Here is a 12,766-nt window from a genome sequence, read left to right on the forward strand (position 1 = left end):
CTTCCCTTAGCATTGCTACCTGGCTTGGCCACTGTCTGGAACGAGAGCCTTTCCTTCCCCACCACTTGCTGATTATCTTTTTTTTTTTTTTGAGACGGAGTTTCGCTCTTGTTGCCTAGGCTGGAGTGCAATGGCGCGATCTCAGCTCACCTCAACCTCCGCCTCTCAGGTTCAAGCGATTCTCTTGCTTCAGCCTCCGTAGTAGCTAGAATTACAGGCATGAGCCACCACTCCTGGCTAATTTTGTATTTTTAGCAGAGACCGCATTTCTCCTTGTTAGTCAGGCTGGTCCTGACCTCAGGTGATCCGCCCACCTCGGCCTCCCAAAGCGCTGGGATTACAGGCATGAGCCACCGCGCCTGGCCTCTTTTTCTTTGTTTTTAAGCAACAGGGTCTTGCTCTGTCCTTGGAGTACAGTGGCTCAGTCATAGCTCACTGTAATCTTGAATTCCTGGGCTTAAGCACTATTCCCCCCACAGCTGGGACCATAGCCCGGTACCACCACATCCTGCTGCAGCACTGTTTCTTGGGACAGCCATCACCAGTACCCTGATATGGCTGGTCCCATGAAGGCTGTCAGCCTGGCCTTGTCTGATCCCAGCTCTAGAGTGTGACCTGGACAAGGGACTGTCCCTCTCTGAGCCTGAGTTTTCCCACCTACAAAGTAAGGGCGCTGACAGTGCCTGCCTTTTTTTCTTTTCTTTTCTTTTTTTTTTGAGACGGAGTCTCGCTTTGTCGCCCAGGCTGGAGTGCAGTGGCCAGATCTCAGCTCACTGCAAGCTCCGCCTCCTGGGTTCACGCCATTCTCCTGCCTCAGCCTCCCGAGTAGCTGGGACTACAGGCGCCTGCTGCCTCGCCCGGCTAGTTTTTTGTATTTTTTAGTAGAGACAGGGTTTCACCGTGTTAGCCAGGATGGTCTCGATCTCCTGACCTCATGATCCACCCGCCTCAGCCTCCCAAAAGTGCTGGGATTACAGGCTTGAGCCACTGCGCCCAGCTGCCTTTTTTTCTTTTCTTTTCTTTTTGTTTTTTTTTTTGAGACGGAGTCACCCAGGCTGGAGTGCAGTGGTGCGATCTCGGCTCGCTGCAACCTCTGCTTCCCGTGTTGAAGTGATTCTCGTGCCTCGGCCTCCCAAGTAGCTGGAATTACAGGCATGCACCACCATGCCCAGCTAATTTTGTATTTTTAGTAGAGATGGGGTTTCGCCATGTTGGTCAGGCTGGTCTCGAACTCAACCTCAAATGATGCGCCCACCTCAGCCTCTCAAAGTGTTGGGATTATAGGCGTGAGCCACTTTGCCCAGCCTCTCTGCTTTCCTAATGTCCAAAACTTCTCAGTCCTGGAACACATCTGGCCCCAGGGTTCTGGGTTGGGGGCTGTGGTCTGGAAGAACTAAGTGGCTGATGTCACGGGAGACGGAGAGACCTCCCTGGCTTGGCCGTGCCTCTGTGCTTGCTGCTCCCTGGCTGTGTGACCTGTGCATCTGGTACCAGCAGCCTGGAACCCAAGCTTGGAAGCCACCTGCCTCACCCACGGGCTGGGCGCCCCTCCCAGCCCCAGCTACAGTGTCCTTGGCCTGAGGCTGGTGGTTGGGTGATACCCCAAAGCCACGTGCCTCTTTCCCCACTTTGCATCTTGGTGTACTTTGACATCGCCCAAGTCCCTCTGTCGCTTTTTTTTTTTTTTTTTGAGACAGTCTCACTCTGTTACCCAGGCTGGAGTGCAGTGGTGCGATTCTTCTGCCTCAGCCTCCCGAGTAGCTGGGACTATAGGCACGTGCCACCATGCCGGCTAATTTTTTGTATTTTTAGTAGAGACGGCGTTTCACTGTGTTAGCCAGGATGGTCTCGATCTCCTGACCTCGTGATCCTCCTGCCTCAGCCTCCCAGAGTGCTGGTATTACATGTGTGAGCCACTGTGTCCGGCTGTGGCCTTGGCTTTGGTGGTGAGGCGGCTCCCAGCTCCATCCTCCCTCCAGCTGCGTGGCCTTGAGTGCGCTGACCTCTCCGTGCCTCAGTTGCCTTCTCTGATAAATGGGTATGATGCAGCCGCCCAGGGTCATTAGGAAGATCAGAGGAGCTGATGCAGGAACGAGGCACAGGGCAGTGAAGGCCTGGTGTGGAATTCACCCTTATGGGGCAGCAGAGTCTGGTTACGGTTGTCACTTCCCGGATTGGTGTAGTCACTGCTGCCCAGGTGCTCATGACTGCCTGTCTTCCTCCGGCAGCTGGCGTGCGGCCAGGACGGGCAGCTGAAGGGTTTCGCGGTGCTGGAGTATGAGACGGCTGAGATGGCGGAGGAGGCACAGCAGCAGGCGGACGGTCTGGCCCTGGGGGGCAGCCACCTGCGAGTCTCCTTCTGCGCCCCTGGGCCCCCTGGCCGCAGTATGCTGGCCGCTCTCATCGCTGCCCAGGCCACGGTGAGCCTGTGTGGGCAGGGGTGGAGGGGTGGGGATGGGAGCCTCATGGGGATATCAGGGTCCTGGCGGCGCTCTGAGCTGCTCTGTTCCTACAGGCCCTCAATCGGGGGAAGGGACTCCTCCCTGAGCCCAACATCCTGCAGCTGCTCAACAACCTAGGCCCGTCTGCCTCCCTCCAGCTGCTGCTCAACCCCCTGCTCCACGGCAGTGCGGGGGGGAAGCAGGGTAAGGTGGGGCTGGGCGGGGGCCCCCACTGTGCTGAACGGGCTGCAGCACTGTCCCCGGCACTCCCTGAAACTGCTCATCTTGGCCACGGTGACAGGAGCCCAGGAGTAGGGCTGAGGGGGAGTGTGGAGTCATAGGGGGAGCTGCTGTTGTCCACAGCTGGGGGCCGGGACCAGGGCCACACAGCGGCCTGCAGTGAGCTGGGGAGCTGGCAAGAGAGGCCTGGCCTTCACTGGCCTAGCCTCTGCTCCTTTTAGGCCCTTCCTTTGGGCAAGTCCACCCCCCAGCCCTAGAGCATCAGTTTCCTGCCCCTTCAACGGGTTCAGGGCTGTGTTTCATGAGGCGGGGCAGGGAGGACACAGGGACCCCCACCCATCCTCCTGTGTCTCCCTGCAGGCCTCCTGGGTGCTCCCCCAGCCATGCCGCTGCTCAGTGGGCCAGCCCTGTCCACGGCGCTGCTGCAGCTCGCCCTGCAGACCCAGGGCCAGAAGGTAACACGCGTCCCCCTCACCCACCGCTCTACAGCCCCTCCTTGCTCTTTTCAACACAGTTGGTGCGATTGGTGGGGTGGGGGGACCTCTGGCTGTGCTCTGGGGGCCCAGAACCCGGGTGAGGCTGACTCCCCCCAGCCCCTGCCTTTCCCACCCACATCGCCATCCCCCTCCAGCAGTCGCTCATGGCATGTCTTTCCCTCCATTCTGGAGAGGGCCCCTGGACTTGGTGCCTGGGGTGGGGTCAGGGGACCTGGACACGCCCATTTACAGCCTGAAACTGGGTGTGGGCTGGGAGCACGGCTGCTGAGCACCACTTTGTGAATAGACTGCTCGGAAGCTCCCCTGTGGAAGAGCCACCTGGGGAAGAAACCAGGTCTATCCCCTCAGTGCGCGCGCACATACACACACGCACACACACAACTCACCGCTAGAAACACAGGTATACATACAGACTCACACATACAAAGATGCAGATATACACACAGATATACACACACACACACAGACATAAGTCAAAGACACACATAGACACAAGACTCACACACGCAGAAACAAAGACAGATGGCGCACGCACAGACATCCGCCCGTGCTCCGCCCTGTCTGGTGCGGTTCCCTGGGTTCTAAGTCAGTAGTGTCAGTCTGTCTGTCTGGTGGTAACTGACAGAGTACATGAGCCTGTGGGTCTGGCCTTCTGTGACTGAAAGTGGCTGAAACACTGTATGGCTGTCCCATTCCATGTGGCTGCAGTTGATACTGTGCTGTAATCATTGGCCAGGGAACTGGGGCCTGGTGCTCAGAAGACCCTCGGTCACCATGGCTGATGGGACGAATGATGGGGTTGGCGTGTGGCGGGCACTGGGGAACCCCATGCCTGTCTGCCCAGGACCGGCCGAGCCCTGGAGTCGGGGTGTATCTGCCAAGACTCTGGGCCACCCTGCCGCCATCTGCAATTGTCTGCTCTGTCCCTAGAAGCCCGGCATCCTGGGAGACTCACCCCTGGGCGCCCTCCAGCCTGGGGCCCAGCCGGCCAACCCCCTCCTCGGGGAGCTGCCTGCAGGTAACGCAGACCCCGCCCACACGGTGTCCCCCAGCCACTTCCGCTTCCTTCCTTGCTACGTGGCCTTGGGCGAGTGACCCAACCTCTGTGGGTCCCCGTGCCCTGGTCCATCAGTTGGGTATCCCCCCCCAGGGCCCAGGCATGAGCTCTGCTCAGTGGCCAGCATGGATTTGTCTCTTGACCACTGGGCCCTGGTCCAGGTGGGAGTTGGAGGGCCCTGGGGAGAGGGGTCCTGTGAGCCTGGGCCCCTGAAATCCTCCTTCCCTCCCTAGGAGGGGGCCTGCCCCCGGAGCTGCCGCCCCGGCGAGGAAAGCCACCACCCCTGCTGCCATCCATGCTTGGCCCTGCCGGGGGTGACCGGGAGGCCCTGGGCTTGGGTCCCCCAGCGGCCCAGCTCACTCCTCCCCCCGCCCCTGTGGGGCTCCGAGGCTCTGGCCTCAGAGGCCTCCAGAAAGACAGTGGGCCTCTGCCGACGCCCCCTGGGGTAAGGCCCTGCCCTGCGCGCGGCACCACACCAGCCTCCTGTTCCACAGAGTCCCCTTTCCTGGGGGCCCTCGCAAATCTAGCCCTCCTGCCACAGGTCTCACTGCTGGGGGAGCCCCCCAAGGACTACCGGATTCCCCTGAATCCCTACCTGAACCTACACAGCCTGCTCCCGGCCAGCAACCTGGCGGGTAAGGAGGCCCGGGGCTGGGGAGGCGCCGGGAGAAGCCGCCGCCCAGCTGAGGGCCCCCCACCTAACCCCCCAGCCCCTGGAGGTGGCAGCAGCAGCAGCAAAGCCTTCCAGCTCAAGTCCCGCCTGCTCAGCCCCCTCAGCAGCGCCCGCCTGCCCCCCGAACCAGGGCTGCCTGACAGCTACGGCTTCGACTACCCCTCGGTGAGTGCCTGGCTGCAGCTCTCTGTCCCCTGAGGCCAAATCATTCTCCAAACTGATATTTCTCTAGGATGGACTATGCCAGGCCATGTGCTAGGGAGGCGACGGGGAACGACGATATGCCGTATGCCGGATATGGTCTCTGCTTTTTTTCTTTTTTTTTTTAGAGACGGTCTCCCTATGTTGCCCTGGCTGGAGGGCAGTGGTGCTATCATACCTCACTGCAGCCTCAACCTCCTGGGCTCAAGCGATCCTCACACCTCAGCCTCCCGAGGAGCTGGGACCACAGACATGCGCCTCCATGCCCAACTAATTTTTAAATTTTTGGTAGAGACGGAGCCTTATTGTGTTGTCCAGGCTGGTCTCAAACTCCTGACCTCAAGTGAGCCGCCCACCTCAGCCTCCTAAAGTGGTGGGATTACAGGCAAGAGCCACCACGCCCAGCCTCATGCCCTTAAAGTTTCCTGTCTCTCTGCACATCACCCCCTGCTTCCCGGTCCACCTGCCTGTCTGTCCATTCCCAAGACCTGGAGGATCTTGTGTCTCAGTCTATCATCCTGATTCTGTCTTTCTCTCCCAAGAGGACTTAGGCCACACTGTCTCTCCTCAGAGACAGGCTTACCTTTTCTGTCCCACTCTCTCACCTTTGATTCCTGTTTGTGCTCCTGGAGATTTGGTCCTTCTATGACGCCAAACTCCTTGGCAGGTCAGAAATTACAAACTGGGCCAGGTGTGCTGCCTCACACCTGTAATCCCAGCACTTTGGGAGGCCGAGGCGGGCGGATCACCTGAGGTCGGGAGTTCAAGACCAGCCTGACCAACATGGAGAAACCCTGTCTCCACTAAAAATATAAAATTAGCTGGGCGTGGTGGCACATGCCTGCAATCCCAGCTACTAGGGAGGCTGAGGCAGGAGAATTGCTTGAACCCGGGAGGTGAAGGTTGCGGTGAGCCAAGACTGCGCCATTGCACTCCAGCCTGGGCAACAAGAGCGAAACTCCATCTCAAAAAAAAAAAAAGAAATTGCAAACTGGCCGCCCATAGGTCACCTGGGTGATGTTTGGCCCCCTCTGGATTTCAAACAAATAACAATGGAAATTAACGCCAACACAGGAAAACTACAAGAGTCCAAGTAGCTCGAATTCCCAGCTTGCCTGGGAAACTCCAAACACTTAGACCCATGGGGGGCACCCCCTTCACAGCAGCCATCCCTGGGGCCGAGCTGCATCCAGCCCCCAATTTGCCTCTTCCTGGTCCCAGAGTGGTGGGGGCTGTCTTCCCTGATGACAGCTCTGCCAGCGGAGTTCAGCCAGGGGTGAGGCTGGGACAGACTCCAACCCATTGTGCTTCTCCCACTTTGATTCAGGACGTGGGACCACGGCGGCTCTTCTCCCACCCACGGGAACCAGCCCTTGGGCCTCACGGACCCAGCCGACACAAGGTAAGAGCCACCTCGTATGGTGTGTGTAGCAATCAGCTTTTATTACATGACAGGCTGTGCCATGACTTAGTAGCCTAGAAGAGCAGACCTTGTTGTGTGTTCTTTGTGGGGTTTTTTGAGACAGGATCTCACTGTGTTGCCCAGGCTGGAGTGCAGTGGTGCCATCATAGCTCACTGCAGCCTCAAACTCCTGGGCTCAAGCGATCCTCCTACCTCAGCCTCCTGAGTAGGTGGGACCATAGGCACTCACCACCAGGATGGTTAATTTTTGTACTTTTTGTGGAGACGAAGTCTCCTTGTGTTGCCCAGGCTGGTCTGGACCTCCTAGGCTCAAGCAATCCTCCCACCTTGGCCTCCAAAAGTGCTAGGATCACAGGCGTGAGCCACCATGCCGTGCCAGGCATTGTATTACTTCTTGCCACTCTGTGGGGCAGTGGGCGGCCCCTGGCACTCACCTGGGCCTCAGTGAGCTACATGGCCTCACATATTTGGCCTCCATAAACTGGGACAGTTTCTCTGTGTCCCTTCGTGCCGTGATGATCCCCGGGTTCCTGGAGGAGGAAGAGGAGGCGGGACCCACGTGCCAGCTCTCCTCAGTCCTATTAGCCAAAGCTAGTCTGCAAAACCCAGAATTGCTGGGCATGGTAGCTCACGCCTGTAATCCCAGCACTTTGGGAGGCCGAGGCGGGTGGATCACCTGAGGTCACGAGTTTGAGACCAGTCTGACCAACACGGAGAAACCCCATCTCTACTAAAATACAAAAAATTAGCTGGGCATGGTGGCACATGCCTGTAATCCCAGCTACTTGGGAGGCTGAGGCAGGAGAATTGCTGGAACCTGGGAGGCAGAGGTTGCAGTGAGCGAGATCATGCCATTGTACTGCAGTCTGGGCAACAAGAGCGAAACTCCATCTCAAAAAAAAAAAAAAGCCCAGAATCATTTTGGAGGATCATATACACAGGGCTGGGTACTACAATTGTCTGCTTCACTCCACCGACCCTTCTTCCACAGATGTCCCCCCCGCCCAGTGGCTTCGGTGAACGGAGCAGCGGTGGGAGTGGCGGGGGCCCCCTCTCTCACTTCTATTCAGGCTCACCCACTTCCTACTTCACCAGCGGCCTGCAGGCTGGCCTCAAGCAGAGCCACCTCAGCAAGGTGAGGAGCCTCTCTGGCTGAACACAGGCACCCTGGGACAGCTGCGATTTGGGGGTGTCTGCCACTGGGGCTCTGTGACCCTTGCTACCCAGGCGAAAGCTGGGGTGGTGGCAGGGGTCGGTCTTGCTCAGGGTGGAGTAGCAACAGCCTGTTGTCCTCTATCCACCCTGTGCATCAAGCACCTAGCACTGCCAGCCTTCCAGGCTTTCTGTCACTTCCTCCCTCCTCAGCCCAGGCTGTGGGTGCTACTTGGCCCCATTTGACAGATGAGAAAACCGAGGCTCAAATAAAATGGAGCAATTGGCCCCCAGGTCTCATGGCTAGAAAGTAGCAGAAGCAAGATTTGAACCTGAAACCTGAAACCCTTCGCGGGCGGGGACAGGGAGGGCGGGGGCGGGAGGCGGGAGGGGTGCTTCCTCTGGCCCCCAGGGAGTAACCTGTTCCACCTCTCCATTTCTTCCAGGCAATCGGCTCTTCCCCACTGGGCTCCGGAGAAGGGCTCCTGGGCCTCGGCCCCGGGCCTAATGGTCACAGCCACCTGCTGAAGGTACAGGCAGGGGGTGGGGACATGCAGGGCTGGGGAGCCCCGGCCCCCCAGCGGCCCCTGACCTGCCCCACCCTGCCCTCTGTCTCCAGACCCCACTGGGCGGCCAGAAACGCAGCTTTGCCCACCTACTGCCCTCGCCTGAGCCCAGCCCAGAAGGCAGCTATGTGGGCCAGCACTCCCAGGGCCTCGGCGGGCACTACGCGGACTCCTACCTGAAGCGGAAGAGGATTTTCTAAGTGGCTGGCACCAGAGATAACTCAAGGGCCTGCACCAAATCGCTTTTGGGTTTTCTGGTGTTTTGTTTTGTGTTTTTTTAAACCATTTTCTCTCTTTCGGTAATAGAAAAATCTCTGAAAGACTTTACTGACCAATCAGCTGGAGCCCCAGGAGCCCAAGGGGTGTGGGGGAGTCTGGAGGCCTCATTGCACCTCTGGCTTGCTCCCCACACCGAAACCCTGCAGCCTTAAGAGAGAGGGGTCCCGGCCTGCTCTCCCTCCCTCCCCCATCTCCTCTTCCGATGTGCCCGTCTCTCCGGAGCCCTCCTGCCTCGTTGATCCTGTAATTTTGGCCTTTCGAGTGCCTTGGAGGTTTCCCTGACCTCCCGTGAGGATACAGAGACTGTCTCCTTTTTTTTAACTTTGACAACTGACTTCTGTTTCCTTTTCTAATTTTTATTTTTAAAACCACCGCGGACAACCCCCAGCTGTGATTCCTTCAAGGTCCGGCCTGTCTGGGCCACCATTCCACATTTTGCAGTTTGAAACAGCTCTTTTTCCCACATCTGCTGCAGGCATGGCTGTCTCCTGCCCCTTCCTGCCCATCTGGCCAATACCCTAGCCCCGGGGCCCGGAGTCCCTGCCGCAGCCCCCTCCCCTTCTGATGCCTTAAAAGCTGGGCCCCAGGCCCTGCTGGCCAGAGCCACAGATGCCAAGCTCTGGGAGCTTGACTATGGACCAAACAGCTCTGGCCTAGGGATTGGGCCACCCTACCTAGGATCTCCACCCTGGGGACAGTAGAAGGGTAAAGCCTTCATCTTGGCGAACCAGCCCCACCACCCCCTCCTGCCTGGGCCTCGGTGCAGAGATGGGCTTTCTCTGCCAATCCCCTGCTGTCTGTCTGTGGGAGTCGGACATTATGCCCATCTCCCAGAGCCTCTGCTGTCACTCCCTTGTTGAAGACGAATTCTTGAATTCTGCCTGCCCACCCCAGGCCAGATCCCGGGAGCTGGCCTCCTTTCAGCCCAGTGCCAGAAACGAGCACTCCATGAAGATAAGCTCTGGGCCCGCCCACCAGCAGGACCTGTCCACCTGAGGTGACCCTGGGCCTTGCCCCCAGCCAACTGGGCCACCAGCTTCCCTCCCTTGACTCTGGGGGTCCACATCCACTCCAAGGGGACTATTCCCCCGACCCCACCCCAATCTCCCCACACGGACCTTTGCTGAATTAAAGTTTGTAAGTAAATGGTTTTAAAGAAATCAGAGTTGGCTGGTTCTTGGGACAAACAGTGGGACCGAGTAGGAGGTCTGGGATGGCCCCGCGGGTTTACCTGAGCTGGATCCCGCCCTGCTCTTCCCTCCTTGTCACCGCAGGCCTTAAGCAAACATCTGCGCTTCTGTTCCAGTAATTATGGGTCCTTCCCTCGCGTCCCTGGTGCGGCGCATGCGCAGTCGGTGGGTCACGTGATGCATGTCATGGCTGCCTCCATGGCCCGGGGCGGCGTGAGTGCCAGGGTTCTGCTGCAGACTGCCAGGGGCACCTGGTGGAACCGAACTGGGGGCACTTCGGGGTCGGGGGAGGGGATGGCGCCGGGGACAACCAGAAAGTTTCAAGCGACAGGTACCTGAGGCGCCCGGGGCGGGCAGCGTTAACCCGTCAGATGCCGGCGGGGCGGGGCTCGGCGCAGCCTCTCACCCAACCGTGTTTTCCAGGCTCGCGCCCGGCAGGAGAGGAGGAGACAGGCGGCCCCGAGCAGCCCGGGGACGTGTGAGTGCAGGGGGCCAAGTCCCCCATTCCTCATCCCACGGAATTCCTCTGGTCCCCATCTTGCCCTGTAGCTTCATCTCGCGGTCCCCTTTCTGCTTTGCCCTGTTCAGCACCTGTGCGTCAAGCCTCAATCCCTACTTCCTAACCCTAGATTCTACCCGGGCCCTGAGCCCATCATCCAGTTCGGCATTCGCACCTCCATCTGTCCCCAGGGTGAACGTGGTGTTCGTAGACCGCTCAGGCCAGCGGATCCCAGTGAGCGGCAGAGTCGGGGACAATGTTCTGCACCTGGCACAGCGCCACGGGGTGGACCTGGAAGGTAGGAACTGGGCACAGGGAGTTAAGGAGGTCCTTATCCATTTGTCCAAAACAAAAACAAATCAGGTGTGTCTATTCACGGCTTTTCCCACCAAATATGGACTAAAAATCCAAACCCCTTACCACGGCCTCATCTGTTGCCAAGCTCTTATTTATTAAACATTTATTAGAGATCACTAGGACTCCTGACTCCCAGGATTTTGTGTTCTCTTCCCCCTTCCTCCCTGTATTCTAGCCACATTGGCTTTCTTTTTGTTGTTGTTTTGAGATGGAGTTTCACTCTTGCTGCCCAGGCTGGAGTGCAATGGCTTACTGCACCTCAGCTCACTGCAACCTCCACCTCCCGGGTTCAAGCGATTCTCCTGCTCCAACTGCCAGACTAGCTGGGATTACAGGCGCACACCACCAAGCCCGGCTAATTTTTGTATTTTCAGTAGAGATGGGGTTTCACCACGTTAGCCAGGCTGGTCTGAAACTCCTGACAGGCAGTCCACCCACTCAGCCTCCTGAAATGCTGGGATTACAGGCGTGAGCCACCACACCCAGCCCACACTGGCTTTCTTGTGGTTCCTCAAACAGTCCAGCTCATTCCTTCCTGCCTTGGGTCCATTGCATTTGCTGTTCCCTCTGTCTGAAGTGCTTGCACAGCAAACATTGTGGCTCTTTCTCATCCTTCAGACCTCAATGTAAATGTCATGTCCCTAACAATCCCATTCCCCTCAGCCCAGCTGAAATACCCATGCCCTAGTTACTCTGTCTTATCAGTTTGTGATATGATATATAGCACTTCTCACTTTTTTGTCTTTTCAGGAGACACAGCCTTGCTGTGTCGCCAATGCTGGAGTGCCATGATGCAATCATACCTCACTGCAGCCTTGAACTCCTGGGTTCAAGTGATCCTCCCACCTCAGCCTCCCAGGTAGCTGGGATTATAGGCACAAGCCACGATGCCAGGCTGTTTTGTTTCCTACTTTGTCATCTGTCCCCCAGTGAGACTGGAGACCCATGTTTTTTGTTTTTTGTTTTTTTTTTTTGAGACGGAGTTTCGCTCTGTCGCCCAGGCTGGAGTGCAGTGGTGCGATCTCGGCTCACTGCAAGCTCCGCCTCCTGGGTTCATGCCATTCTCCTGCCTCAGCCTCCCGAGTAGCTGGGACTACAGGCATCTAGCATCTCGCCCGGCTAGTTTTTTTTTTGTATTTCTTAGTAGAGACGGGGTTTCACCGTGTAGACCAGGATGGTCTCGATCTCCTGACCTCGTGATCCACCCGTCTCGGCCTCCCAAAGTGCAGGGATTACAGGCTTGAGCCACCGCGCCCGGCCGATGAGACCCATGTTCTTATTCATGCTTCTCTGTTGCCTTGCCTGTCAGGATGTAACAGGTGTTTGATAATTTGTTGAGAGAAAAATAATAATAGAAATTTCTTGTCCAGGCGCAGTGGCTCACGCCTGTAATCCCAACACTTTGGGAGGCCGAGGCAGGTGAATCACTTGAGGACAGGAGTTTGAGACCAGCCTGGCCAACATGGTGAAACCCTGTCTTTACAAGAAACACAAAAATTAGCGGGGTGTGGTGGCACATGCATCTAATCCCAGCTACTTGGGAGGCTGAGGCACAAGAATCACTTGAACTTGGGAGGCAGAGGTTGCAGTGAACCAAGATGGCACCACTGTACTCCAGGCTGGATGGCAGAGCGAGACTGTCTCAAAAGAAAAAAAAAAATACATATATATATATATGTCTTTAACTATGTTAATACATATTCACTGACTGAATCTTCATGACAACTTGAGTAGTAGAGACTGTTATTCCATATTACAGATGAGGAAACTAAACCCCAGGTTAAGTAGACCTGGTCTAAGGTCAAGTGGGTGACAATACTAGACTCACCAGTCCATTTTAGCCATTAATCTGTGTTGCCTTTTTATAAATACCTATTGCTCGTCAGGCAGCAATATACAAAACACATAAGGCCTCTGTCATTTCACACCCATTTCGGCCTAATAGGGACAATAATCCCACAGGTAAATATATAATTATGTCATGAGCAACTTGGGAAGGGTTGTCTGGAAGAAAATATACAGGGTTTGCTTTTGGAATGAATATATCAGGGATCCTGATTTTATCATTAAAGGGGAAGATATGTTGGGAAGGGTTATGAAAGGCCTAACTAAAGTTCTGTTCTGGAATCCAGCAGCCAGTAGTCTAGGACAGAGATTGGAATGTGAAATAGATTTTTTTTTTTTTTTTTTT

General features: G+C 56.6%; 2 protein-coding genes across 2 annotated transcripts in view; both read left to right on the forward strand.

Moving 5' to 3' along the window:
• Window positions 1-9,689, forward strand: part of RAVER1 (ribonucleoprotein, PTB-binding 1) — a 29,869-nt gene extending 20,180 nt beyond the window's left edge. Inside the window, exons 4-13 of the mRNA XM_011954861.1 lie at window positions 2,229-2,420; window positions 2,516-2,645; window positions 3,042-3,136; window positions 4,109-4,196; window positions 4,469-4,680; window positions 4,777-5,073; window positions 6,437-6,511; window positions 7,524-7,667; window positions 8,131-8,214; window positions 8,304-9,689. Coding sequence (XP_011810251.1) covers window positions 2,229-2,420; window positions 2,516-2,645; window positions 3,042-3,136; window positions 4,109-4,196; window positions 4,469-4,680; window positions 4,777-5,073; window positions 6,437-6,511; window positions 7,524-7,667; window positions 8,131-8,214; window positions 8,304-8,450 — 1,464 coding nt within the window. The 3' untranslated portion in view covers window positions 8,451-9,689. The remainder of the gene's footprint in view (window positions 1-2,228; window positions 2,421-2,515; window positions 2,646-3,041; window positions 3,137-4,108; window positions 4,197-4,468; window positions 4,681-4,776; window positions 5,074-6,436; window positions 6,512-7,523; window positions 7,668-8,130; window positions 8,215-8,303) is intronic.
• FDX1L (ferredoxin 1-like) overlaps window positions 9,689-12,766 on the forward strand; it is a 13,115-nt gene continuing 10,037 nt past the window's right edge. The window contains exons 1-3 of the mRNA XM_011954860.1: window positions 9,689-10,050; window positions 10,143-10,197; window positions 10,410-10,516. Of these exons, the coding sequence (XP_011810250.1) occupies window positions 9,897-10,050; window positions 10,143-10,197; window positions 10,410-10,516 (316 nt within the window). The 5' untranslated portion in view covers window positions 9,689-9,896. The remainder of the gene's footprint in view (window positions 10,051-10,142; window positions 10,198-10,409; window positions 10,517-12,766) is intronic.

The sequence above is a fragment of the Colobus angolensis genome, unplaced genomic scaffold, assembly GCF_000951035.1.
Source record: "Colobus angolensis palliatus isolate OR3802 unplaced genomic scaffold, Cang.pa_1.0 Scaffold39, whole genome shotgun sequence".
NCBI lineage: Eukaryota > Metazoa > Chordata > Mammalia > Primates > Cercopithecidae > Colobus > Colobus angolensis.